The sequence below is a fragment of the Acomys russatus genome, chromosome 19 (assembly GCF_903995435.1).
Source record: "Acomys russatus chromosome 19, mAcoRus1.1, whole genome shotgun sequence".
NCBI lineage: Eukaryota > Metazoa > Chordata > Mammalia > Rodentia > Muridae > Acomys > Acomys russatus.
The window spans coordinates 13,072,583-13,097,423 of record NC_067155.1 but is presented as its reverse complement, the minus strand read 5'-3'; the positions used below and the strand labels follow the sequence as shown (position 1 = coordinate 13,097,423).

At 42.8% G+C, this 24,841-nt stretch overlaps 1 protein-coding gene across 1 annotated transcript; it reads right to left on the bottom strand.

The window, feature by feature from the left end:
* Nucleotides 1-21,614: 21,614 nt before the first annotated feature.
* Nucleotides 21,615-24,169, bottom strand: LOC127203408 (carcinoembryonic antigen-related cell adhesion molecule 3-like). Its single transcript, XM_051162169.1, has 3 exons — nucleotides 24,106-24,169; nucleotides 23,306-23,665; nucleotides 21,615-21,982 (listed from the first exon to the last, which is right to left on the bottom strand). Exons 1-3 carry the CDS (start codon nucleotides 24,167-24,169, stop codon nucleotides 21,615-21,617), a joined length of 792 nt encoding a protein of 263 aa, XP_051018126.1.
* Nucleotides 24,170-24,841: the final 672 nt, after the last annotated feature.

Below are 24,841 nucleotides of genomic sequence, written 5' to 3'. Positions count from 1 at the left end.
GTGGGGGAGGGTATACAGAATGGATGGATCTGGGCAAATGTTGGCAGGGAGGAGCTGGGCTTGGAGTCTAAAGGCCGCTTTAAATCACCCAGCTGAGAATCTCACTCTCTATTCCTTGATTCCAGGGGTAGTTATAAAAAAAACCAAACAAACTTGTTCTTTTAATGTTTAGAAGAGCTAACTTTCCTTTTTTTTTTTTTTTGAGAAAAGGTCTTTTATTGTAGCTCTAGCTGTCATGAAACTTTCTATGTTAACCAAGCTGGCCTCAAATTCACAGAAATGTCTCTCCCTCTGCATCTGTCTCCCAGAACAGGCATTAAAGGGATGCACCACCACCTCTGGATTGAGGAGTTAATTTTCTTAACGGGAAATAAAATTTGTGTGTGTGTGTGTGTATGTGTTGTGTTGCAGAATGCATGGTATCCCACAGAACAGACCAGCAGGGATCATCCTCCAGTGTCTTGAGACATTGTCTCTCACTAAACCTGAGGCTCATGGTTTCATCAGGCTGGCCAGTGGGTTTTCAGGACTGTCTATCTCTGCTTCTCAAAGCTGGTGTTGTAGACATGCACAGCCATGCTCTGCTTTTCGTGTGGGTGCTGGAGATTCTAACTCAGGTCCTTGCATTTGCAAAGCAGGCATTCTTAGCCACTGGGCCAGCTCCCTATTCTCTGGCTGCTTATTTTTGACAATGCTCCTAGTCTCTAGACCAGGATGGCTTGAAACTCGCTAACCTGCCCCAGCTGGGGTTACAGATGTGCACTACCACATGCACTGTGAGTTATTTTATTTTATTTTATTAATTTATTCATATTACATCTCAATGGTTATCCCATCCCTTGTATCCTCCCATTCCTCTCTCCCTCCCATTTTCCCCTTACTCCTCTCCCCTATGACTGTGACTGAGGGGGACCTCCTCCCCCTGTATATGCTCATAGGGTATCAAGTCTCTTCTTGGTAGCCTGCTATCCTTCCTCTGAGTGCCACCAGCCCTCCCCATCCAGGGGATGTGGTCAAATATGGGGCACCTGAGTGCCTGTGAAAGTCTTAATCACCCTAAGGATCTGCTGACATTTTCTTTCTTTCTATCTCAGTTTTCACAAGATTACTTTACTTTTGAGTTGTTGGAGACATTCTACATCAGAGTGGCACATGAACTACAGCCCAGAGGAGTGTCAGATCCTCTGGAGTTGGACATACAGGCAGTTGTGAGCCACCTGATGTCAATGCTGAGAACCAGACTCTGGTCTTCTTCAAAATCAGAAAGCATTCTTAACCACTGAGACGTCTCTTCAGCTCCCCTGTACTCTTCTTGATTACCATCCATGAAGTAATCATGCTGCTCATCCTGCATCCTAGACACTGCATGAAACACGTTTAGCCTCTGTGGTGCTGTCCATCACGCATTTGCTCACATTTTCTCTTTAACATTCAGTGCGAAGTCTGATCTCCTGTCACTCAGGATGGAGCTGTGTCAGCACTCGAGTCACAACTGCCAAGACTCAGGGTGTGCCTTTCGGGATATGTCCTTCCTGTGCCAATTTCTGTAGAAATTCACACTGTCTCTCTCTTCTCTGTGTGCCTTTTAATCTCTTTCTGCTCTGGTCTCTCTCTCTCTCTCTCTCTCTCTCTCTCTCTCTCTCTCTCTCTCTCTCTCTCTCTCTTTCTCCCCTCTCTCTCTCTCTCTCTCTCTCTCTTTCTCCCCTATCTCTCGTTGATCTCTCTTTCATATGACAAAGCACTCCCTTTGGCTTCCTACACTCACACAACAGCAGAAAACAGTCTATGTTCAATCCCTGAAGGAAGAGCCAGTTGTAGAAACCATTAACTTCTCAGAAAGTACCACCTGTCTCCTCTTCCCCCAGGAACAGCACTCTTTTACTCTGCCCTCACAGCCTTGTCTCTGGAGGAGGGTTCCTGGCCCTGGAATACTTTGACAATGAGTTTTTTTTTTTGTGCTATGATGGGAATAGCAGAGTCCTGGTAAAGAGAAAATGAGACCTAAAGGAGAAGCAGGAGCAACTCAGGGGGATGCTGGCTGAGGATGTGAACCAGAAGGGCCAGGATCAGGGTGAGTAGGCAGAGACAGAAGCACACTACTCAACTCTAGCCCAATGTAGCGAATTAGACACAACTAGGTTGAGTGAATAAACCAGCGATGCCTCTGTGGAAGATATGGTACTTGACTTCTGAGAGGTCACAGGATGTGCCCAACTCACCTTAAAATCTGTGGGATCTGAGGTCCTTGGAAAGTGAGGTGACATTTCTTCATGGTATAGCCAGTCATTTACACACTTTAGGCAACATTAGGGGTGTGAAATCCAAGGAAACAATACTGGAGGCTTCTGGCTCTTGGGCTATGGTGAGCAAGAGTATTTTACCTCTGACAGGAAGATCCTCACATGGGAAATGTCCAGGCCTTCAGCCCACTCAAACATTCTGGGAGAGAGGCACGGTACTAGGGTGGATCAGATTAAGACTTTCTTTTATGGCATTTTCTTGACCATCTCCAGAGATATTTGACTTGCATGCAGAACCAAATGTTGGATATAAGTACTAGCTATGGGTAGGTGGCTCCATTCACTGAGTCTGCTTGTGTCTTCCCATACTCTTTATGAGGTGCTGGGCTAGCACTAAATTATACAAGTGTCACATAGCCTACGGTGATACTCAGATGGAATGTGAGAAATGTCCTCCAGAGCCACTGTTGTCCACTTCAAGGGAGGAAGCATAGGTCTGTTTGACATGGGTCAATAGCTACAAGTAAAAAATTTCTGAAAAGTGAGACTTCTGTCAATCAGCCTCACTCTTTTAAAATGTACACTTTGAGGAGTTGAGACAACGATGTGTGTGTAGGCATGTCCCTAAGATGGGATCGCCATAGCTGGGAATTAGGGTAGGAGACTTCTGCACCTGGAGCTGGTTTGCAGCCTATTCTGTGCCAGGGGTCGTGGGTCATTCTCTTTTTGTTCTAATCTTGATTCAGAAAGTAAAATTCAGTTCTCCTCCTCCTCCTCCCCATCTTCCTTCTTTAGATAAGTCTCTGAAAAAAGCACAATGTTGCAGGAGGCACATAGGTCCTTGTGCTCACAGTTGAACACTAGGGAAACCAGAAATATTAAGCACACAGTGTTTTATATCTTTAAAGGCTGAAATGTATATATCCTGTTATCCACCCAGAAAGCTAGGAGCAGGGGGTACATGGTTTAAAGCCTAGTGACTTTTGAGCGATCTGTATGGCCAGGCTACACTGATTCCCTCAGACTCTTATCAAGCACTTGCTTATCTTGAGTTTTTTCCCTCAATTAATCTATAGAACTTATCTTTATGGAAGGTGTCACTTGTACTTTACAAGGATTTCCAGGTAGTCAAATATTAAGGTTTGTTGTGTATGCAAGATTAAGTTAATTATCAACAGCTAACTTGAAATTGTACTGTGTGGCACCTGCACCACTACGGTGCTGAGTCAAGGGCGAGGGACTGCGGGTTTAACACACAATAAAGCAGCGGGTCCTTCCTGCTAAGAGAGTGGTGGCCTTTATTCAGCATCCAAAGAGTCTTTTTATAGGCAGCAAAGGAGGGACATGGAAAAAGAAAAAAGGATGCCACTTGAAGGTGAAATTCCTCAAGAGGTGATTGCTAGATAACCAACATAAGCACAGACATGGAAGCTGCTAAAAACAGGACATGCAGGCAGCCCAGTTGGGCCTGCTTCCCACAGTCCTGTGTTTAAGTAGGTCTAAAATAAACTATTCAGGGTCAGACTCTCAGAGTTTGAGCCAATACCAGCTGGTGAGTGGTGCTCGAACCACACTTCCCTTTTGCCTCTCATGGTTTGACACTCTGCTGGCCATGGTATTTGCAGAGACCCTACAAAGAGTGTCTTAGAAAACCAGTGTGGTGAGCATAGAGTCAGCATGAAGAAACAACTTATCACCTGGGGGTCTTCAAGAGGAAAATGTCAGATGAAGGCAAATGATCAGGCCCCAGCCAGGTCCCTTTCCTAAGATTGTCCCTCTCTATGACTTACAGCATGCAGAACTGCATTTCTCTTCTTCTATGAAATATGGAGCTACATTCCACTGAAGTCAGGCGTCTAGTCTCTGCAGAGCAGAGCAGCAGTTTGTGCCATCTGTGCTTAAAAATTCTTCTATGTCAAAGGCTGGATCTTCTTGCCTCTGAGAACAATATCTACATGAACTCAAGCTCTCCAGGTGGGTTTCAGGCTGGCACCTATAGACCCTCAGGAATCAATGGAGCTTTGTGTGGACCTCATGCAATCATCTGACCACAGGTGGCTTGACTTCCAGGAAGAGAGAGCCACAGGCATGGCAGGATGGTAATTATTAATAATTGGTTTGTTTCTGCCCATGTGCTCTCACCAGGAAAGGCATCCTGGTCCTCCTCCTCACTGGACTCTGCTTTGTCTTTTCCCAGGTCTCCAAGTGAGACTGTGACCCACCATAGTTCATCAGTGGCTTTGCACACCCTGCCTTGCTATGTTTTTAATCTACATATCTCTGCAATCCCACCCTGACCTTACTTTGGGATCTGGAACCTCTTCAGTAGTCCACTGTGGAGCCCAGGCACCCCCTAGTGGAGATCAGTGTCAACAGTGATCTAGGTTGGAGAGGAGCCAAAGTTCACCTGTATTATATGGAACTGCAGTCAGAACACAATGGTTCCTGCAGCCTTTCATGAGGGAATGTGGACACCTTGGGAACTGGGGAGCTGGTCCATGGGACGCAACCACAACCCATCTCGTGGCGGCCTCTAGGTCAAGAAGCCAGGAAGATTGGTGGCACATATACAACACTTCTATTCCTCAGGCTGTTTCTGGTTTCCCTGCTGCTAGTGTGTGTCTGGGTCAAGAACACAGAATGAGGCTGGAGAGATGGCTCAGAGGTTAAGAGCTCTAACTGCTCTTCCAAAGGTCATGAGTTTAATTCCCAGCAACCACATGTTGGCTCACAGCCATCTATAACGAGATTTGTATACATACATAAATAAATAAATAAATAAATCTTTAAAAAAAAGAACACAGAATGAGGGGAGATATCAGATGAGAGGTCCACAGGTAGGGGAAGCATGGCACAGGACACAGATACTCATTTCCTCTGGTGATTATTAGATGTCATTTTTCCTTTTTCTCTTCTTTCTTAGAAGAGCCAGAATGGAGTAGACAAATCTTTTCCTTCTTGTGGAATGAACCAATTCCTGGAGGCTCCAGGCCAGAAATATGACAGAAGAAGGAGGGAGAGATGGGAAGCGTTTACACTGTCTTGTTAACTAACATTTGAGACATAGTTTGTTGAAAAGAAAAAGAAGCTCTTCTTTATGGAAGTATTTCCTATATATTTACAACTAGAAGGAATGTCATGGGAACTAGAACAAACCAACCAACCAACCAACCAAACAAACAAACAAACAGAAAAGAGTGTGTCTCCTTGGAAATTTTATCAAGACATCTTCAAAAATTCCAAAGGAGAGAAAATTCCCCTGCTGTAAGACCTCTAGCTATGGAATGTAGTCACCTGATGATAGATTTAACCCTGATCTCTGTTATTGGAGCCTTTGCCCAGGACTGAGCATTGACCAGTGAACATAGCCTGCTAAATATTTGAGAGGCTTAAAAAGAAAGACAGTGGAAAAATGGGTGTCTGGTCTTATACAGGCAGGACCGCATTTATTTATATCTATATCTATATCAAAAGATATATATATATATATATATATATATATATATATATATATATATATATATCAAAAATGTGTATTTTGTGTTTCCACCCTTCTAGATTTTCCTTGCCTGGCTGCAAGGGTATATGGGAATTGTAGTCTTTTTAATAGGAAACTGTCCAGACCATCACTTACATGGCAGAAAGTGCATAAATGGAAACTATACACAAGGTCATTTATATTAACCAACACAGATAGTGCACCAGCCAGTCTGGCTAACCCTCTTTCACATGCTTGAAACCACATGTCTGAAAATTGGAAAGTAACTATCTGTTTGTGAAGGGGTATGTCTCTATAATCTAGACACCCACATCCTCTCTATCCTCCTGCCATTAGGTAAGCACTTTACTACTAGCCACACCCCTAGCCCTCACTGGTGGATTCTAGACAGGGCCTATAGTACTGAGCCATGCTCCCAGCCCCTCACGGGGGGATTCTAGGAAGGGGTTCTTCCACAGAGTCACACCCCCAGCCCCTCACTGAAACATTCTAGGCAGGGGTTCTACCACAGAGCCATACCCCTAGCCTCTCCCTGAGGGATTCTAGGCAGGAGCTCTACTGTTAAGCTCACCAGTCTCTACTGAGTGGATAAGCACTTACATTGTTGAGTAGGGATGAGATTGTTCAAAGTTTTATTTATTTTAAGTCAGCCGTTGTCATTCTTAGGGAAAAATGTCAATTTAGACCACATCATCAAACTTAATATTAGTATAATTTCACAATGGTAATGTCTCAACTTTTTATGTATTCTCTGTATTTACATCTTATTACTATATTTTATACTTTCTCATTTTCACTCATTGTTTATACTGATTAATTTTAACAATTTGATGGAAGTTTAGCACTGCTTCTTGGTCCATTAGTTGTGTGTGTGTGTTTACATTTCACTGAATTTTTGCCCTTTTCATTTTTCTGCTCTTCTTAGTACTCAGGTAATCATAATAATTCCTGATGGACATGCACTGGTACCCATGTTCCATGAGACCATATCCTGTTGATGAGATGATGTAGAACTAGAGACATGTTCTTAACTGGTGCAATATGACAATCATGAGTAGACGTCACCTCAGAGATGAGCTTGTAAAACCCCTAGAGCTTCACCTTGGTACTGTGTTTCTCTGTATCCTCTTTCACCTTAATGTGATTGTTAGGACTCTGATGAGGCGCAGACACTGGCTCTCTGCACAGCGGGTGAAAAACTCAGGACCCAGGACCAATGGCCTTTGGATAACTGAAATCCTAGCAACACTTTCAAGTCACCACTTGAATGTGTTTCCCCCAACCCCCACATGAATCTTTAGATAAGATCATAGACCTAGACAGCACGCACTGTGACTTCCTGTCAGGGATCTCTGATGAAACTGAAATGGTGGTGTTTGATTCCTTTCGTGGGGAAGCTCAGAATGATCAACTTTGTACATTTTATTTGTTGATTCTTTGGTGATTTTACACCACACACTTCTATCACACTAGCTTCTCAGTCTTTTCTGGTCATTCTACCACCCTTATTACCTCTCCCCTCAGCAAAAAAAGGCCAATGTGTATAATCTCTATATTCACTGGGGCATGCTCAAACTCTCAGTGGCCTGCCCATTAAGTTGAATCTTTCCCCTCCTTCATCCCTGCTGGAAGTCATCTACTGTGAAGGATGGCATACAAGCATCCTATCTCAGTTTTAAAGAGTTACCTCTGATGCCTTTCTATCTAGGCGATTACTATTTTTTTTTGGAGGGGATGTGAAGTGGAGGTAAGGGTTGTCACAGAGTCTTCCATGCCCCTCTTTCTCAACTACACAGCTGCAGTCATCAATATCCCTGAGAAAGTAGCTTATTTGATCTTTTATGGAACATAGGAGATTGGATTATGGACTTCTACATGGTTTCTGTAGGCTAGCACAGACAGCAAAAAGGGCTTGTTGCAGTAGGGCCACAGACCCAGATAAGGTTGTCAGATACAGCTAGGATCAGAGACATGAACATAGCTTCTGCATACAGTATAAATCAGAGATATCTGTCCAGTGTTCAGTGCCAACATGGGCCATGGATATCCACTGAGACCTGGCTTCAGTAAGGCCAAGGGCCCAGACATAGCCCTCTAAGGCAGCACAAACCCAAACATCACCATGGCCTTGGGTGGCAGCACAGGTCACTCAGAACAGGCCCCTGGTGGCAGCATGGCCCACGAACATCAACATGGCTCAGGCCACAGTACAGACTACGGACATTTGAATGACCTTTGGTAGTAGCATGGTCCGTGGACATTAACATAGCCCCATGTGCAAAGGACCATGGAACCAGACATGTCCCTCAGCAGAAGCACATCACCATGTACTGAGGTGGCAGTGCAGGCTACCCACATCAATGTGGCACCTGATGACAGCATTGCGCACAGACATCAACATGGCTTCAAGGCTGTAGCAAAGACCATAGACTTCCATGTGGCTTTTAATAATAGCAAGAACCATGAACATCAACACAAACCCAGCCACAATAACTCATGGACATAGACAATGACCCTCTGTGGCAACACAGGAACAGACACCACCATGGTCCCAGGTGGCAGCACAAGCCAGCCACACCTATGTAGCCCCTCCATGACAATATTGCCCATGAACATCGACATGGTTTCAGGTTATGGCACAGGACCAAGAACATCCAAATGCTCTTCAGTCATGTCTCAGGTTATGGCCATCAACACAGACCCAGTTGCATTATGACCATGGACCCTGGCATGGCTCTTGGCAGCAGCCCAGACCTAGTCACCACTAGACTCAGGTGGCAGCATAGGCCACTCACGTTAGTATGGTGTCTGGGAGCAGCACAGTTCTTATACATCAACCCAGACATTGGCTACAACAGGGCCACTGACCCACACATGGCCCTCGGCAGCATCATGGACGCAGTGGTCCTTCAAGGAAGTCTAATCCAGAAAGTAGACCATTCCTTTTCTCAGGCCTCATTCATTGTCCAAATCTAGGGGCATCCTGGATACTAGCAGCTTGTTCGGGGGCCGAGTCTGCATCTGCTTAAGCTCTGGGCTGCTGCACATCATTCTGTTACCTCCACTGGGCAAATACAAAGTCCATCATTGACCTTAGCCTCTCTCACACCTCACTGATGTCTCTTTACCAGTCTGCCTCTCTCCACAGTAATGTCCTGCTCCACTCCTCCATCACTCCCATCTCTCTGTCAGCCGTTCTCTCCTCACCGTGAAGCCCACAAGGGTGCAACAACCACATACCACCTGTGCTCATGTGGCAAATGGCATTTGTGCCTAGCCGGGCCAACTTCTGTCCTACTTTGTACATTTTTTATGTTAAACCAAACATATCCTTCTCCCTCATACCTCTGAAGTTTGGTTTTATCATTTTAAATCTATCAGTCTAATTTGTGATGTGTGTGTGTGTGTGTGTGTGTGTGTGTGTTTGCGTGTTTGTGTGTGTATGTGTGTGTTTGCTCTTCTAAAAGACCCCAAATAATACAAAGCCCCTTTATTTGTTTTCTTACTGTCCTTCCAGGATGTTTCTGAACATATAGAAACCTTCCAGAAAAATGAGGGAATTACAAATTAGCATGATTTTACGACCATACCCAAGCAACCACCATCATTGGCCTCCAGTACTGCAACTCTGGAGAGCCAGATGTTAGGCACCCCCTACTGAAAGGATAGATGATTCTGGCCTGTTCTTTTGGTTTTGCTTTTTACTTTCATGCAGTACCCTCAGAGTCCAGAAGAAGGAATTAGATACCCAGGAACTGTAGTTACAGACAGTTGTGAATCACCATGTGTGTACTGGCAATTGAGCTTCAGTTCTCTGTAACAGCTTCCAGTACTCTGAACCACTGAGCCATCTCTCCAGAACCATTTATTTCATGATTTAGTAGTTACTCAACCTAGGAATGAAAGTAAGTGTTTGCAACTGTGGTCGTTTGAACAAGAACTTCTCCCCACCAAATGGTTGGTATAGTTGGTGAACTATTTGGGAAGGATTAGGAGGTCTGGCATTTGAGGATGTGTGTTACTTGGCATAGGCTTCAAGACCTCAGAAGGCTTGTGCCTTTCCCAGTGTGCTCTCTGCCTCCTCCTTACAGAATGTAATATGAGCTGCTCCCGCTGTCACAACTTCCTCCTCCCAAGGCCAACTACCAAGGTCCAGGTATCAAAGTATTGAAGTCCGGCAATTAAGAGCCCCCTTTTGCCTCACCCAATTAACATGACCAATTAAAATTTAAGCACCTCATTCTAACACAGGTTATCTTCTTATACCTCTATAAACCACCATCTATTTTCTTTCTATACAGAGGCATTCTTTCACCCCTCGGGGACAACTACTGCTTCTCCCTTTCCTTTGTTCCCTTCTCCATCTCCCTTGTCCTCTATGTCCTGTCACTGTTTCTTATTCTCTGCCCCTTGTCCCTCTGGGGCAAATACACACACACGCACACACACACACACACACACACACACACACACACACACACACGCAAATATATATTATTTACTTATTTTTTGTGCTGAGAACTTGGTCTTGGGGGTTCTGAACCAATATCATTCCTTACACTTCTGAATCAAGCCATGTTCATAACAAGAATTAGTTATCACAATTTCTGGAAGCTAAGAGAGATGAAAGGTGAGCACCGGAAGTCAAAAATTGTGTAGCTGCATTTTAAAAATTATTTTCTTTGTGTGCATATATCTGTGTTTCTATCCTGGTGTGTGTGTGTGTGTGTGTGTGTGTGTGTGTGTGTGTGTGTGTGTGTGCCCATGTGTGTGCACCTTGCAGTGTGGATATCAGTGTTTTAGCACAACAGTGGTAAACAAGGAGCACCATAAATCATTTTCAATAGACAAGTAAACAATAAATTGCATTTTCACAAAATTAAAATATAAACATCTATAAGAAAAAAACGTGTTCAGGGTTTCAAAGTGATTTGTGTAAAATTATCCTATCCATACCAGGAAAACTGTGTGTGAACTCGTAGAAGTATAGAAAATTCCAACATTATGCTATAATCACGGTTACCGTTGGCATACAGAAATAATTTCTATTTCAGAACAGAGGAAATATTCTTTGAAATGTTCATGCATTGTTCATTATATCCGACCTCCACTGCACATCCAAGATCAACCCCTTCTTTATACCCACTCAGCTTTGTCCTTATTATTTTAGATCCATCAGGTCCAGTATGTGCTGCCCACATACTCTTGGATATAGGACCATCCACTGAAACATGGTCGACCTATCACACCTTTAAAGAAAACTAACTCTTCTCTCTGAATCTATCAGTTACCAATAACCCCTCAAGCAGTGATAGAACTTCATACCTCACTCATACTCTCTCTTCATGGTGGATTTTGTCTGGCTTGAATTTGTACTTGTCTTGTGTGAGTTGAATTCACAACCACTGTGAGTTCATATATGCAATACGTTGTTGTGTCTGGAAAGTATTTTGTTATGGTCATCCATTGCCTCTGTCTCTTACAATCTCTCTACCCCATCTTCTGCAACAGTCTCTTAACCTTGGAAAGAGAAGTGTGACTTTGAGGTCCTATTTATGGATGAACACCCCACAGTTTTTTATTCTCTCCACACTGGGCAGGTTTGGGTCTCTGTGTTAATCACCATCTACTGCAGAAAAATAAAGGTTGAGAGACGTGTTAATCTCCCTATGGCCACAGTACACTGAAATTGTCAGATCTTGTTTGATACGAGAAGCTAACCAGAGTCAGCTATTGTTAATACTAAATGGGAGATGTACATAAATCTGTGGGTATAATGACAAATCATTGAGAGTTGGCTTAATGCTGTGTTTATTTAGCACAATAATAGAAGGGTTTCCCATAAGACTTATGACCTGTCTAGCTATAAGCTTATGCCCAGAAACATCCGTACACACAAAATAAAATGTATAAAGTACATCCAGGCAGTGGTTGTAGATGCCTCTAATCCCAGCATTTATGAGGCAGACTCAGCAGCTCTTTGAGTTCAAGGTCAGCATTGTCTACAGAGTGAGTTCCAGGACAGCCAGAGCTACACAGAGAAACCCTGTCTTGAAAACCCCCAAAAAAAAGTTTAAAAGGAAAAAGAAAGAATATGAGAGATAAGCTAGACTGAATGGTTTTGAAGCTGAGGCATGAAGTTAAAAAATATACAAATCCTGTCAGTGTGGAAAAAGCCTCCCTAAACCTTGTCCAGCTCCTATCACTGAGAAACAGACATTGAAAAATTAATTCCATTGGCTTCTGGGATACAAGACACCCATGTAAAAATCTCCATCTTGAGTGAAACAATATTCAAAACATGACTTCTGATCGACCACCAAGATGTGCAGCTAGCAATTTTGACCTAATATCCCAAAGGATCACACAAAGCTGATGAAGTCTCCTTTTGGACTTAATGTTGTTTTTCTATGCCTGCTCCAGCTTCCAAATATGACATAGAAACCTGTTACATTTATAAGCTTCAAGCACCATAATTAAGCAGATATGGACCTTTTCTAACTCAACTATGCAATCATGACTACTTCCCAGACTCCTGATCTGTTACCTGTCCTTTAGTTTCACCCTGTCCACCTCTGATCCATCTTTGTCCTCATGGTGACTCCATGGTGACCTTCTCCTCATGCCATGGTGACATTCTCCTGGCGTGGCCTCATGGTTACATAATCATATAATCATGGCTTGGAGACCTTCTTTTCCTTCTCTCTCTCTCTCTCTCTCTCTCTCTCTCTCTCTCTCTCTCTCTCTCTCTCTCTCCCCCCTCTGTAACCCCAGATTGGAAATAGAAGTCCAGACTACTGTTTCTTCTATCCAGACATAGGCAGCTTCTTTACTAACAAATCAGAGATAACTGGACATATATTTTTACACAACATTAAGACAGGAGATTCCTCACTAACAATGATGCTATCAAAATCTGTTAGAATTTATCTTAATGACCATCCGGCAATTAAAAATCTATTATGCAGAGATATACCTTAATAGAAGGTGAATGAAGGTTACCTTTACATATCCCCTGTTTAGTCCAAGAAATAGCTTTTTCTCTAATAATAAACTACATACAATAAGAATAATTATAAAAACTATCAGGTAAGTGTTAGATTCCTAATGTCCAGTCCATTTTTACTTGGCAACCTTGGAGAAAGTATTCCATTGTTTGTTTTGGTGAGTCCAATGTTCTGTGCCTAAATCCCCTCCTTATTACCATCCAAGATTTTATATCTTCTAACTTTTAGAACTTGTAATTACTAACATTAAAACACCTGTTTCCAATTTCCTCCAACCTTCATAGACAATCATCTTATACCATCTAATCTTTATTTATCAATCTTAAAACACTTTCTTACAACTTCAACTTTCATGTCCTCCAACCTTCACAACTTGCATTCGCCATCCTTAAAACATCTCCTTAGGTCCTAAAACACCTTCTTAAATTCTTCACAATCTAAGCTCACATGTGAGACTATGATTCTCTAGTCTTCAACACCACTGGAAGGAACAGATGTTACCTGAGTAGACAGGAAATGCAGAGCAAGCAGCTTACAAAACCATAGAAATGATACAGACAGCTGTCTTCTTGGACAGTCGCCCAATATTCCTCAACTACACTGGGGCATCATCATCTTCGGCCTTCTGCCTCAGGATAGGACAGACTTTTCTGTGAAGCAGGAATTATGAAGGATTGACTACCTTGTCTTGGCGAAGTTTGGCTACTGACTTCTGTGTCCTGCTTTTCTGCAACTTGGACAGCATGCTGTATGCAGTTGAAGTAAGGACAATTTCCCCCCAGTGGATAGCTTGCTCCATAAGAAGCAAACCCCATATGGAGGTTCTTCAACACCCATCATCTCTGAAGTAGAGTGAGGGTACTTCCAGTAACTGACATGACTCATTGCCAAAAAAAGCACCTTTTTATTAATAATACATTTTAAAATGCCACATTTTGTAGATCCCTAAGGTTTTCGAAGAACATCTATTTATAGTATATATGAATAGGCACATGTTGCTTGCTTCTAGTTATTTACTATCCGATTAACTTTAAAAACATTTATAGGAGGCTAAATAAAGGTTATTTCTGTGATTAAGCTAATATGTAATATGATCATAAGTTTGATTGGCTATTAACTTGCATTGCTTGAAATCCTAAACAGTTTATGATAGCAGCTTTTAAGAATTAGAACTACACATTACATTTTAAGTGAGTTATATAAGGTATAATAAACAAGAGTTGAAACATATAAACAATATGTTGTGACAAAAATAACCTTAATCAATATACAAAGTCCATACTGAATGTAGAATGTTTGGTTTGTTAAGGCTTTTTAGTCAAAACATAGATTCGATAATCTACTCTTTTATCTTATTTTCCTATATCCCCCATTTTCTTTTCATCTCTTTTTCTACTCCTCCCTTAACGTTAGATAAAAAGGAGAGGAAAGAAATGAAAGAGAAAAATCCCTGAATCTATGCTCTTATACTTATTTTTCTCCCTGACCATAACCATTAACAACTTAGAACAAATTCCCCCTTTTAATGAGGACAAATATCCATCACCCACAGAATGAACAAAACCCATCAACCTCACATTTTGATAATGTGGCATCATTGAAGGGGTGTAGGTAAGAAAATTGAGATAAAGGCCAAGTCCTGGGAGAGCTATCTGTTTCTCTCACTGTCCAGGCTATGTGTGACAGAAAAGTACAGGAATTGTCTGAAGTCCTGGCAGAAGCAGTTTGTAAGGCTGGACCAACAGTGATCAGCCACTTTGAAGTTGTCCTTGAAGCAAATTTTGATGAAACAGCAATTAAGGCATCCTGTGAGGATGAATCCAGCAGGAGGTAGAATAAATATTTCATTATGTCCGCATCTCAGTATATTTCTCAGCATCCGTGAGGGTGAATCTTGTCAGGGACACTTTAACTTCATTGACGTCTGGTCGTTTTGTTCTGTAAACATATAAACTTTCTCAGGTAATATACATTTTTTCATAAACACAAGTATGGGTGTGGAGTGTACACAATTCAGCTAAGTGCGATTCTCTGTTCTTTGCTTGAGCGGGTGAAAGGTATCTGTATTTCTTCATCAGCTAGTCTGTACTGTGTAACCAAGCTGCAGTATAAAGAGCTATCAGTGCCATATGAAAGGAGAGCATGATAAGTCCTGAGGAATCTCCGCCAACATGACTTATTGACTATGCAGAGGCATTTTCTCATCTCTCTGCCAATCTCAAAGCTGCTCCCAATGTAGCAAGGTTTCTTCTTTCCTGTCTGCAGCCAAGATTTTCAGGGTTTCCCCTCCACTCAAATCAAAATTTTTATTAATCTGTATGGAATCCAAAACTTCTCTTCTCCTTTTGATACATATACAAAACCTCTTCCCCAATGTAACACCTTTCCTACCATTTTGAAGTTAAGAAATACGTAGGTTGATTTAATTTAGCAGTACCTTTCTTATCTATGTCTGCTCCATTGTGATCCCCATCAAAAAAGATGCACAAAACTACAATCATCACTGAGCGTACAACCATTTCCATAGTTACAGTCAAAACAAAGCTACATGGGGTCCAAATGCTCTGCTCTACAGTGTTTTCCATTTTTTTTAAAACATGAAAAATCATTTCATTTTCTTCTGTATACTTATCTCTTTCTTTAGGAGACTTCAATTTTTAAAAAAAATATATTTTATTAATTTATTCATATTACATCTCAATGGTTATCCCATCCCTTGTATCCTCCCATTCCTCCCTCCCTTCCATTTTCCCCTTACTCCACTCCCCTATGACTGTGACTGAGGGGACCTCCTCCCCCTGTATATGCTCATAGGTTATCAAGTCTCTTCTTGGTAGCCTGCTATCCTTCCTCTGAGTGCCACTAGGCCTCCCCATCCAGAGAACATGGTCAAAAATGGAGCACCAGAGTTTGTGTGAAAGTCAGACCCCACTCTCCACTCAACAGTGGAGAATGTTCTGTCCATTGGCTAGTTCTGGGTAGGGGTTCGAAGTTTACTGCATGTATTGTCCTTGGCTGGTGCCATAGTTTGAACAGGATCCCTGGGCCCAGATCTGCCCCTCATAATGTTATTCTTGTAGGTTTCTAGGACCCTCTGGATCCTTCTGTTTCCCCATTCTCCCATGCTTCTCTCACCTAGAGACCCAATAGGATGTCCTCCCTCTGTACCACTTTCCTGGTAAGTGGAGACTTTCATGGGACATGCCCCTTGGGCTAGTGTCTTGATATAAGTGAGTATATACCATTTGAGTGTTTCTGATTTTGGGTTAATTCACTCATTATGATCATTTCTAGTTCAATCCATTTGTCCACAAATTTTGGGAATTCCTTGTTTTTAATGGCTGAGTAGTAGTCCATTGTGTAAATGTACCACAGTTTCTTCATCCATTCTTCTAACTGAGGGACACTTAGGCTGTTTCCATGTTCTGGCTACTATGAATAAGGCAGCTATGAACATGGTTGAGCATATGTCCCTGTTGTGTGGTGGAGCATTCTCTGGGTACATTCCAAGGAGTGGAATAGCTGGGTCCTCAGGAAGCCCTATTCCCACTTTCAATTATTATTATTTTCAAATTAGTTTTTCTTTTTATGACTCTCTATGCAGTTTCATTTTTTTCCTTTAGCATCTAAATACATTTTGAGCATATTGTACCAGCTCAGACGTTTGGGTCTGGCTTCTGCATCCCTGCACTGTGGCTAGCCTTGCCCTTACATTTTCATTTACACAGAATGGGTGTTTGATCACAGAAACTACAGCTTCTGTGCCTTGGGATCTATTCTTCAGCTGGCGTGCATTCTGCCACCTGTCCTGGTTGTTGAATAGAATGCTTTTTCTTTCTGTAGTGCCTATGCACATTAACAAAACAACTCTGTCCACTACTTCTTTTTTTCTGCTTTCAAGCTTTTAATATTTATTTCTATATATAAGTTTCTCTAAACTCTGTCACCTGGGAACTGCCTGCCATGGCATACATAATGAGCCCTGGAGCCTTCTCAGTCATTTTGCGTATCTGGGAAACTGCTGGCCCTCAGGCAGTGGCAAGGAATCCTCAGGATGTACATGGTGAGCCTGTGCTGTCAAAACCATAGCTCTTGCATTTCTCTCCATCTGCTCTACCACCTCCTCTGCTTCTTTGAGGTCTGGCATCAGCTCGCATTGGCAGTGGTGACTACAAGCTCTGGGTCTCTGTTTCTACTGTGTGCAGTCTGGGCCAAGCAGCCCCTGGCTCTGGCTGCAGCAGTTAGCCTAGGGCCTCACTTATACCATGAGCACAGAGTATTTCTGTCTAAGTTTGGATTCTATGTAAGTTCTTGCCCCAGGTTCGGTATGCCAGATGTTGGTTTTAATGCTTTTTTTCCCCCTACACTCCCTCTAGCTCTCAAATATAACACAGAGATCTATTACATTTCTTAATAAGTTTCAAAGCACTAAGCCAGGAATATTCTCTTCTGTTTTAACCTAATTTAGCCTGGCCTACTTCCCAGCCATGGGAACAGAAGTCTCTCCTACTGTCTCCTCTACCCATTTATAGGCTCTTCAGTTCTTTATTAACCAACCAACTGGGGAGTGATTTTTACACAACACTGAGACAGGAGGTCCATCAATATCAATGGCAATACGAGAATCTGTTAGGATTTAGCTAACTGACAGTTCACACATTAACAGTTGAATATACAGAGACATACTTGGATACAATGTGAGTGAAGCTCACCTCTACAGTCCACTGAGAACTAGTGGAAAGGTGCTGGCACTCAAAACAGAAAACAGCAAACAGCAATCTACTGTCAGGGAATGGCTAGAGATTAAGTTTGAGGTCCGCTCTATAACAACAAATACTTCTGCCAAAATCATCATAACAGGATTATATCTTTAATAACAGCAATTTCATATTCATCCTTTTGATGGCAGTGTTTGTTGTAGAAAGGATCAAGTCTCATTTTCTTTTGTTCCATTTGTCTTCTGAGCAGTAAATTTGATTCCATATCCATACACACATGGGCAGTAGTAGCTAGACTTAGTGCATTATAAAAAAGACATATAGTTGGAAAGGTACATAATAAGGAGAAATGGAAGGGTTTTCTCAAGGAAATTAAGATATACAGATAAGATCACATTCCATTGTACACAGATATGAAATTCTCAATAATAAAGAAAATCAGAAAAATGTTACCCAAGGAACATGTAAACCAAAGTGAAGACTTCTCCCAGAACCAATTATTTCACAGTAATGTTTTCAAACAACTGGAAAGTAGACAAAAATCCCACATGGAAACATCAAAGGGAGCTGGCCATGGTGGCACACACCTTTACTCCCAGCACTGGGAAGTCAGAGGCCTCTGTAATTTCAAGCCTATTTAGTGAATTTTAGAGCAGCCAGAAGTATGCAAGGAGACATTCTCACAAAGCAAAACAAATTAAAACAAAAGAATGACTGTAAGAACGCTCAAACAAATCAAAGCAGACACAAATGAACTGAAAAATTAATTGCAAGAAAGCACAGAACATAAATGAATTAAAGACTCCAATACAGGATAAAATTTCAGAGTTCAATAAAGAAACAAAAATGCTGATGAAAATCCATTTGCTACTGAAAATGAGCATTCGGATAAGTGTAAAACTCTGTGGAAGTCTGATGGACAAAATAGGTCATGTATAGGACAGCATTATCAGGGCTTGAAGGCCAGACAGAGAAGCTGGCACATTCAGTCAAGAACAAACATTAGCAGAAAATGGTGCATGGAACACTCTTGGCTTAGCCACATATCATCACTGTAGAATTCAGGACACTGACACAGTGGGGCCTTCTTCACAGTGGGGGACACTGGAACATTATGGAGTCTCAGAGAAACTCTTTCTGCTAGTAGGAGTTTGTGACAGGAACTTTCCCCATGCTGTCACTGAACTTGGTGGGTGAGGGTCACATCAAGTTGGGATCAGCTACCCATCTTCAATAAGTCAATGAAAAGACCCAAATGAATACCAGGAATCAGAAAGATGTCTATTTGGGATGGCTAATTTGGGGGGAAGGGAGAGGAAGAAATGCATATCCCCCAATTTCGTTGTCGATACTTCAAAGTCCAGTTTTCACTCGCCTTAGTTGGTCTTTGACTCTGTGCAGCCTGACTTCCAGCTCCTGAAGTGAGATAAACATTTAAATAGAAAACCAAAGATATGCACATACAAGCAGTCTCAGCCAACCTATAGAACCACTTACCACTATCCCATCATTGTCTGGACATCAGTCCCATCATATAACGTGATGCTGTAAGGTGCAATCTCTTTCCAGAGCAAAGGTCCACTCTGGCTTGGATCTCTCCCTTCTCCCAATATGATACCCCTTGGGTGATTTGATTTTGGATGGGAGTCCATTGTTTCAATAATCCGATGGTCTGAGAGACATAGATGTCTCCTAAAAAGGTTGTCATTCCTCCAAACTGGGCTACGATATCCAAAAATTGTTAGGTATACTCAGGATATGAGACCAGTTTATTCTTGAGAGCACAGAAAGAACTTAGAGCAAGTTCTGAGTGCCGCAGCATCCCAGTTTTGATTAAATGTAGAAGCAAAAAAATTGTGGATAGAGACCTGTGAGACCTGTTCAGGATGGCACTCGTCAAAGGATGAGTGTGAAGTTTCTCTACACCATAAAATGAGAAACAATGCCAATTGTGCAGCAGTGTCAAATGTCATGGTTAGAGCCAATTTGGAAGAAATCTATGTTCCAGCTTCTGTGAACAGTGAGGCACAGAGAGCCATCCTGATGTGAAATACGAAGCAAGTTGCATCAAATGCCCCCAGATTGGACAGTCTAACGAAGTAAATCATGACTGGAGTTTTGGATTATGTCACTGGATTGCAGCAATGTGATAATATGAAAAGTAGAGCCACGAGGCCATTAGACAGCACTGGTTATAGCACCTCTTTTTGTGAAGGTCCATAAACCACAGGAGGATCATGAGTCACACTAGGATGAGGATGACATCAAAAGTGAAATGGAGGAAAGAGGCAAGACTTTGGGGTTGGCAGCCCTGTCTTTCTACCTCTAGGTCCTGGGAGTCAATATAGAGTTGTAGCATGTGGTTCTTTCTGTCCCTTGGCTTATTCCACACATCAACACTACAGAAGTCAGGATTCCTGGACACAGACATAGGGGGATTCCATTTCACGTTATTATTTTTTTTTTGTGTGTGTGGTGTTGAAATATTATAGAGCCTCAGAGAAATGGGTGTTTCTACTGATTTTTGTGACATTTACTACATCTTGCAACAGAGGGTCTACATTAAGGTGTTAGTGAGAAGAGACCATAAGAAAACATAAGTTATCAGTGGACTGGGCAGTGTAGGTGCAGACCTGCCTGAATGAAGGGTCAGGGGACAGGAGATGAGTGACAGGAAAGAGATACAACAACAGCAGAAATGTGCATGACAGTAACAACGTGAGTTAAAATGACTTCTAAGACTTCAAGGAACAAGACCTAAATGACTGCACGAGGAATGTCCCTTTAAGAACCGCTGCACACATCAGCATCCCTAGGATCCTCATGCACTTCTCTTTTCCAGGTGCCTTAGGAGAAGGGGATCATAGAGATCAAGCAAAAGTCTTAGCTTTAAGATGAATAGAGTGAGCAAAGTCAGACACATTAGGACTGTACACATAGTCTGTAAGTCTAGAAGGGGGTTCTAAGACATCCATTCATAAACCCGTCCACTCATGAATCCATTTATCCAACCATTCACTACTCCCATTTTCCCTTCATTATAAAAGTATTGAGTGAGATACACACTAGACACTGTGGCTTGCAGGATCTTGACGGACGGATAAGACAAAGTCTTCTCTTTATCCCTCGAGAAGAGTGAATTCACACTAGAAAACCTGTGATCAGAAACCCAGAGCATCAGGGTAGGGGAAGTGGCCTTCCAAGGCCTATAATTCAGCTGAGAGCCAAAACTGATTGTCCATTTGCTTCCATTCCCTGGACCAGAGTCTCCCTGTGAGCTACTGATGCCTAAGATTATAGTTTCTGAACCCACAGCTCCTCTATGCCCCACAAACACTTGGTGAGATTTTCTAGGGTAGAGGCTGTGGCTCTACACAGACAGTTTGTACTTCTGATCGACCACCCATGAGTTATGTGGTCCTTATTCAGCCAATGCCATTGCTGTCTCTCAGTCTCTTTACAAAAGGGAACATGGTAAATTACCATTGCCATGTCTGTAGGTAAAACTTAAGTATACCCAATGACCTCAGCTTGAGACTGATGAGCTGTTAAAAATCAGCAGTGCTTGATACTATTTGCCTACAGAAGAGAATTCCATGGCCTGGATCCCTAAAGACAACAGTTGACAAGAGGATCTGTGTACATTTGGGGAACTTGACCTTCTTGTGAAGTCTCATAAGCCTATCAGGACAGTTGTCTTGTGGCCTATGTGTGCACTTGCCAAGCTATGGTTTCCACGCTGAGTCAGGAGAAGATGCCCAGGTGACCTATCCTAACTATGGTTGTCATAAGAGCTACTGGCTGGCTCCACACACTCCAAGGCTTGGATGCAGAATAAAGCATTGCTTCCAATCATCTCTATCAGGTAGCTAAATTCAAACAATGTCACTAAGCTTTCTCAGGTCATGTTCATGGTTAGAAGCCAGAGAGTCTGAGCTGAGGATGGCATCCTTGGATTGAGTCACCATCCTTCTTCCCCCAGGTTAGAGTCAGGTTAAGGCTTCTTATGTGTTGAAGTTTATCTCCCCCATGTGTGTCCTGCACTAAATACCCAAATTCAAGTGAGAGGATACAGTGCAGATGGGAGGCTTCTCTGTCCTCTGTATACAAAGTAGAATAAACCCCACTGTCACCCAGGAGACACAAAGAATCATTTACCGTTTACTTGGAGGTGCATAATGGCCCATTCTGATTTCAAATCTGCAGATATGGTTCGTATAGTGTAGAGTCCTGTGTCTTTCTGGGTGACATTCCAGAGCATCAGGGATCCATCAGTGCATATTGTCACTCTGCCGTAATACTTACTCCCCAGCATGCTTGATTTAGTGAGGACAGCATGGCTTCCTATCTTTGAATGGTCGAGTGGAAGTACTCCTTTGTGCCAGGTAAAGCCTTGAAGCTTCTGTGGCAGATTATCAACCAGTAGAAAAACATGGTCCCCTTCATCAACCACGGATGGCACCAACTCAATTGTGAGTTGAGCATGGGTAATACGCTTCTTGTAGCCTAAAAATGGTCCTAAAGGGAAATAGAAAGAAACCATGAATAATGGGTCTTCCGCATTTTGTGGGAAGAAGGATCCCTGAGTCATGAGTTGGTGTGTCCATCACTTAGCCTTGGTGTGTGGATGAAGGTGTGCCTATCCTACCCAGTGGAGCTTAGCAATATGACCTCCATGTCATTTCCTCTGTATAATACTCTCTCCTCATCTGTCTGCATGGTTCATCCCTTGCAGCCATCAGATCCCTGCTCACACCCAGAGCACATGGAGCAGGGTGCTGGCATCTTCCTTAACAAACCTGGTTTTCCACACTGACTTCTTTTACTTTAGTACCTTGATGACCTTGCTCATGTGTCTTGCAGGCCAATTCTAGGACTTTGTGGTAAAGGATCAGTCTGATATTAATGGAAGGCCCAATGCCTAGAAACATCTCATTGGATATATGAATGGGTGGATGGATGGATGAATACATGTGCCAGTCCATTGTATCTCCATGCATTAATTTACCACATTCACATGTTCCAAGCTAATTACAGCTTTTCATGCACATTTTATTTTATTTTTTACTTTTATTTACTCTTTGTGTTGGGGGAAATATGAATGTGGGCACACATCAGTGTGTGTATGAATGGGTGCCTGCCATAGAACCTATGAGTAGATCAGAGCACAGCTTGTGTCACTCAGTTCTCTCCTTCCACCACATGGAATATGAGACTTGAATTCAGACTATCATGGCTGACAGCAAGGGCCCATAGTCATTGAACTATCTCACAGTTTACTTTTTTAGAGTCATCCAGGCAATCTCTGATCTAACCTCCTTCGACATAGGGGTGGGGAATGGCATGGGCAGCTGGATCAGTAGTTCCTGGCACTGTATGCTCATCTGCAGAGAGATGTAGGGGTAGCTTCATGGCTTCTGTTGTCTGCTCTGTTCTCCCTCAGGGGAGAAGACTTCCAGCTCAAGCAATGTCCCCAAACCCTATTGTTCTGGTGTCAACTCTGTCCTTCTCTTTCCCTTCAAGTTGAGTCTGGGACAGAGGTCTGGAGTCAGGGCCACTGAAGAGCCCATGGTTTCCTCTTCTCTTTCCTAACTCAGTGAGCACTGAGGCTGCCATCCTGTGTAACTCAGCACAGGTCCTCCTTTCTGCAAGGGAAGTCAGTTGAAGGATTCTGGTCTATGGTAGTTTGTCTCTATAATGCATGCCCTGCACTAAATCCTCAAACCACAACATGGGGACGCAATGCAGAAGGGAGCTAAATATAGCTCAGACCTGATAGTACTGTGTACATACAATAGAATGAACCCTACCCAGCACCAGAGGTGACAAAGAATGACTTACTGTGTACAAAGAATTCAGCACGTGTTATTTCCAAACTTGAATTTTCTTTAAATGTTTGGAGGGTGTAGTATCCTGAATCCTTCCTAGTGACATTCTTGATCAGCAGAGATCCATTGTTGAGTACTGTCTCTCTACCACTATGTGCAATCCCTAGCACATAAGAATTGTTAGCAATCACGTATCTTGCAATTTCACAGCCCTTGAACACCATAACTCCTGTGAACCAGGAAAGGGCTTGCACACTCTCTGGTAGACCATACACAGAAAGAAGAACATTTTGCCCTTCCAAAGCAATGGGAGGTTCTGTTTCAATGGTGATCTTGGCAGTAGTAGGAGGCAGCCAGTAGGTTAAAAGTGAAGCTAGAATGGAGGAGAGAAATCCATGAGCTCTGTATTTGATGTATTTGTCCTGAAAGGGTATACTTTTCACCCAACATTACTGGGAGGGTGAGGGTGGTACCACTGTACTTGGAGGGGAGAGCAACATGACCTCCATCCACCCTCTTGATGGCTCTGGATTTCTCTGTGTGGAACTCTATCCTTGGGTATCTACAGGGCTCCCTCACATAGCTCTTAGATTCCTACTCAGATTTAAAGTCCTTGGGCTGAGATGATGCCTCATGTCATCTCTTGTTCTAGAGACCCTAGATATTCACTCCCTGTCCATGTCTGTGTCCTCACCCCTCAGACTGAAACCAGAAACCCCGAGTCTCCTCGAATCTCCTGTCTTCTCCAGGGGGCTCCAACCAGGCTCTAAGCTCCTCCCCTTCTCATATAGTGTATGAAAATGGCCTCCTCACCTGTGAGCAGGAGCCCATGCCAGGAGGTGCAGCCTTTGCAGAGAAGTGCAGCAGACTCCACCATGACTCCTGCCACCTGCTTTGTCTTCACTCTGTGGGGAAATGCTTCTGCTCCAGCACTGTTTCTAAGCTTGGCTGTTTTGGTATCAGCTCTACTGTCCTTCCTCCTTTTTATCTGAATCTCCTCCCAGTTAAGAGCCCTTCCTAGAATCACATGGGCTGTGGACATGGCCTGTGTACAAAACACATCCGTTTGTTTCCCTTTCTCTTTTGTTCCCTATCCTTCTCACCTTTCCTCTTTTTATGTCTCAGTCCTCCAGACTGCACAGCAAGTGGTACATCTGCAAAGTTTTCTCATGACATAAAAGAACAATACCCTACAGATGACCTCTTTTGTGTCTTTGGCCTTGGGTCTGTCAGCACCAAAAAAGGAGACCCCTCTGTCCTTCCTATGTTCCTTTGGGACACAGAAACTGAGCTGAATGCCCAGTTATCCCTGTGTGCTCTGTGAAGGTAGGTTTACTTCCAACAGGAAGGTGACAGAGATCCCTATGAGTAATGGAGAGGGACCAATGAAGTCATGCCTACTAAGGAGGAATCAACCATCACCACTCATTTCACCAGGCAGAGGGCAGACCTGAAGCAACTCTATCAGGAGTTTCATGTTATGGCTGTATAGGAGGTCACCTGTGTGTCACTTGAGTAAGATGACTGCAGGCTCCCATCATCATATGGA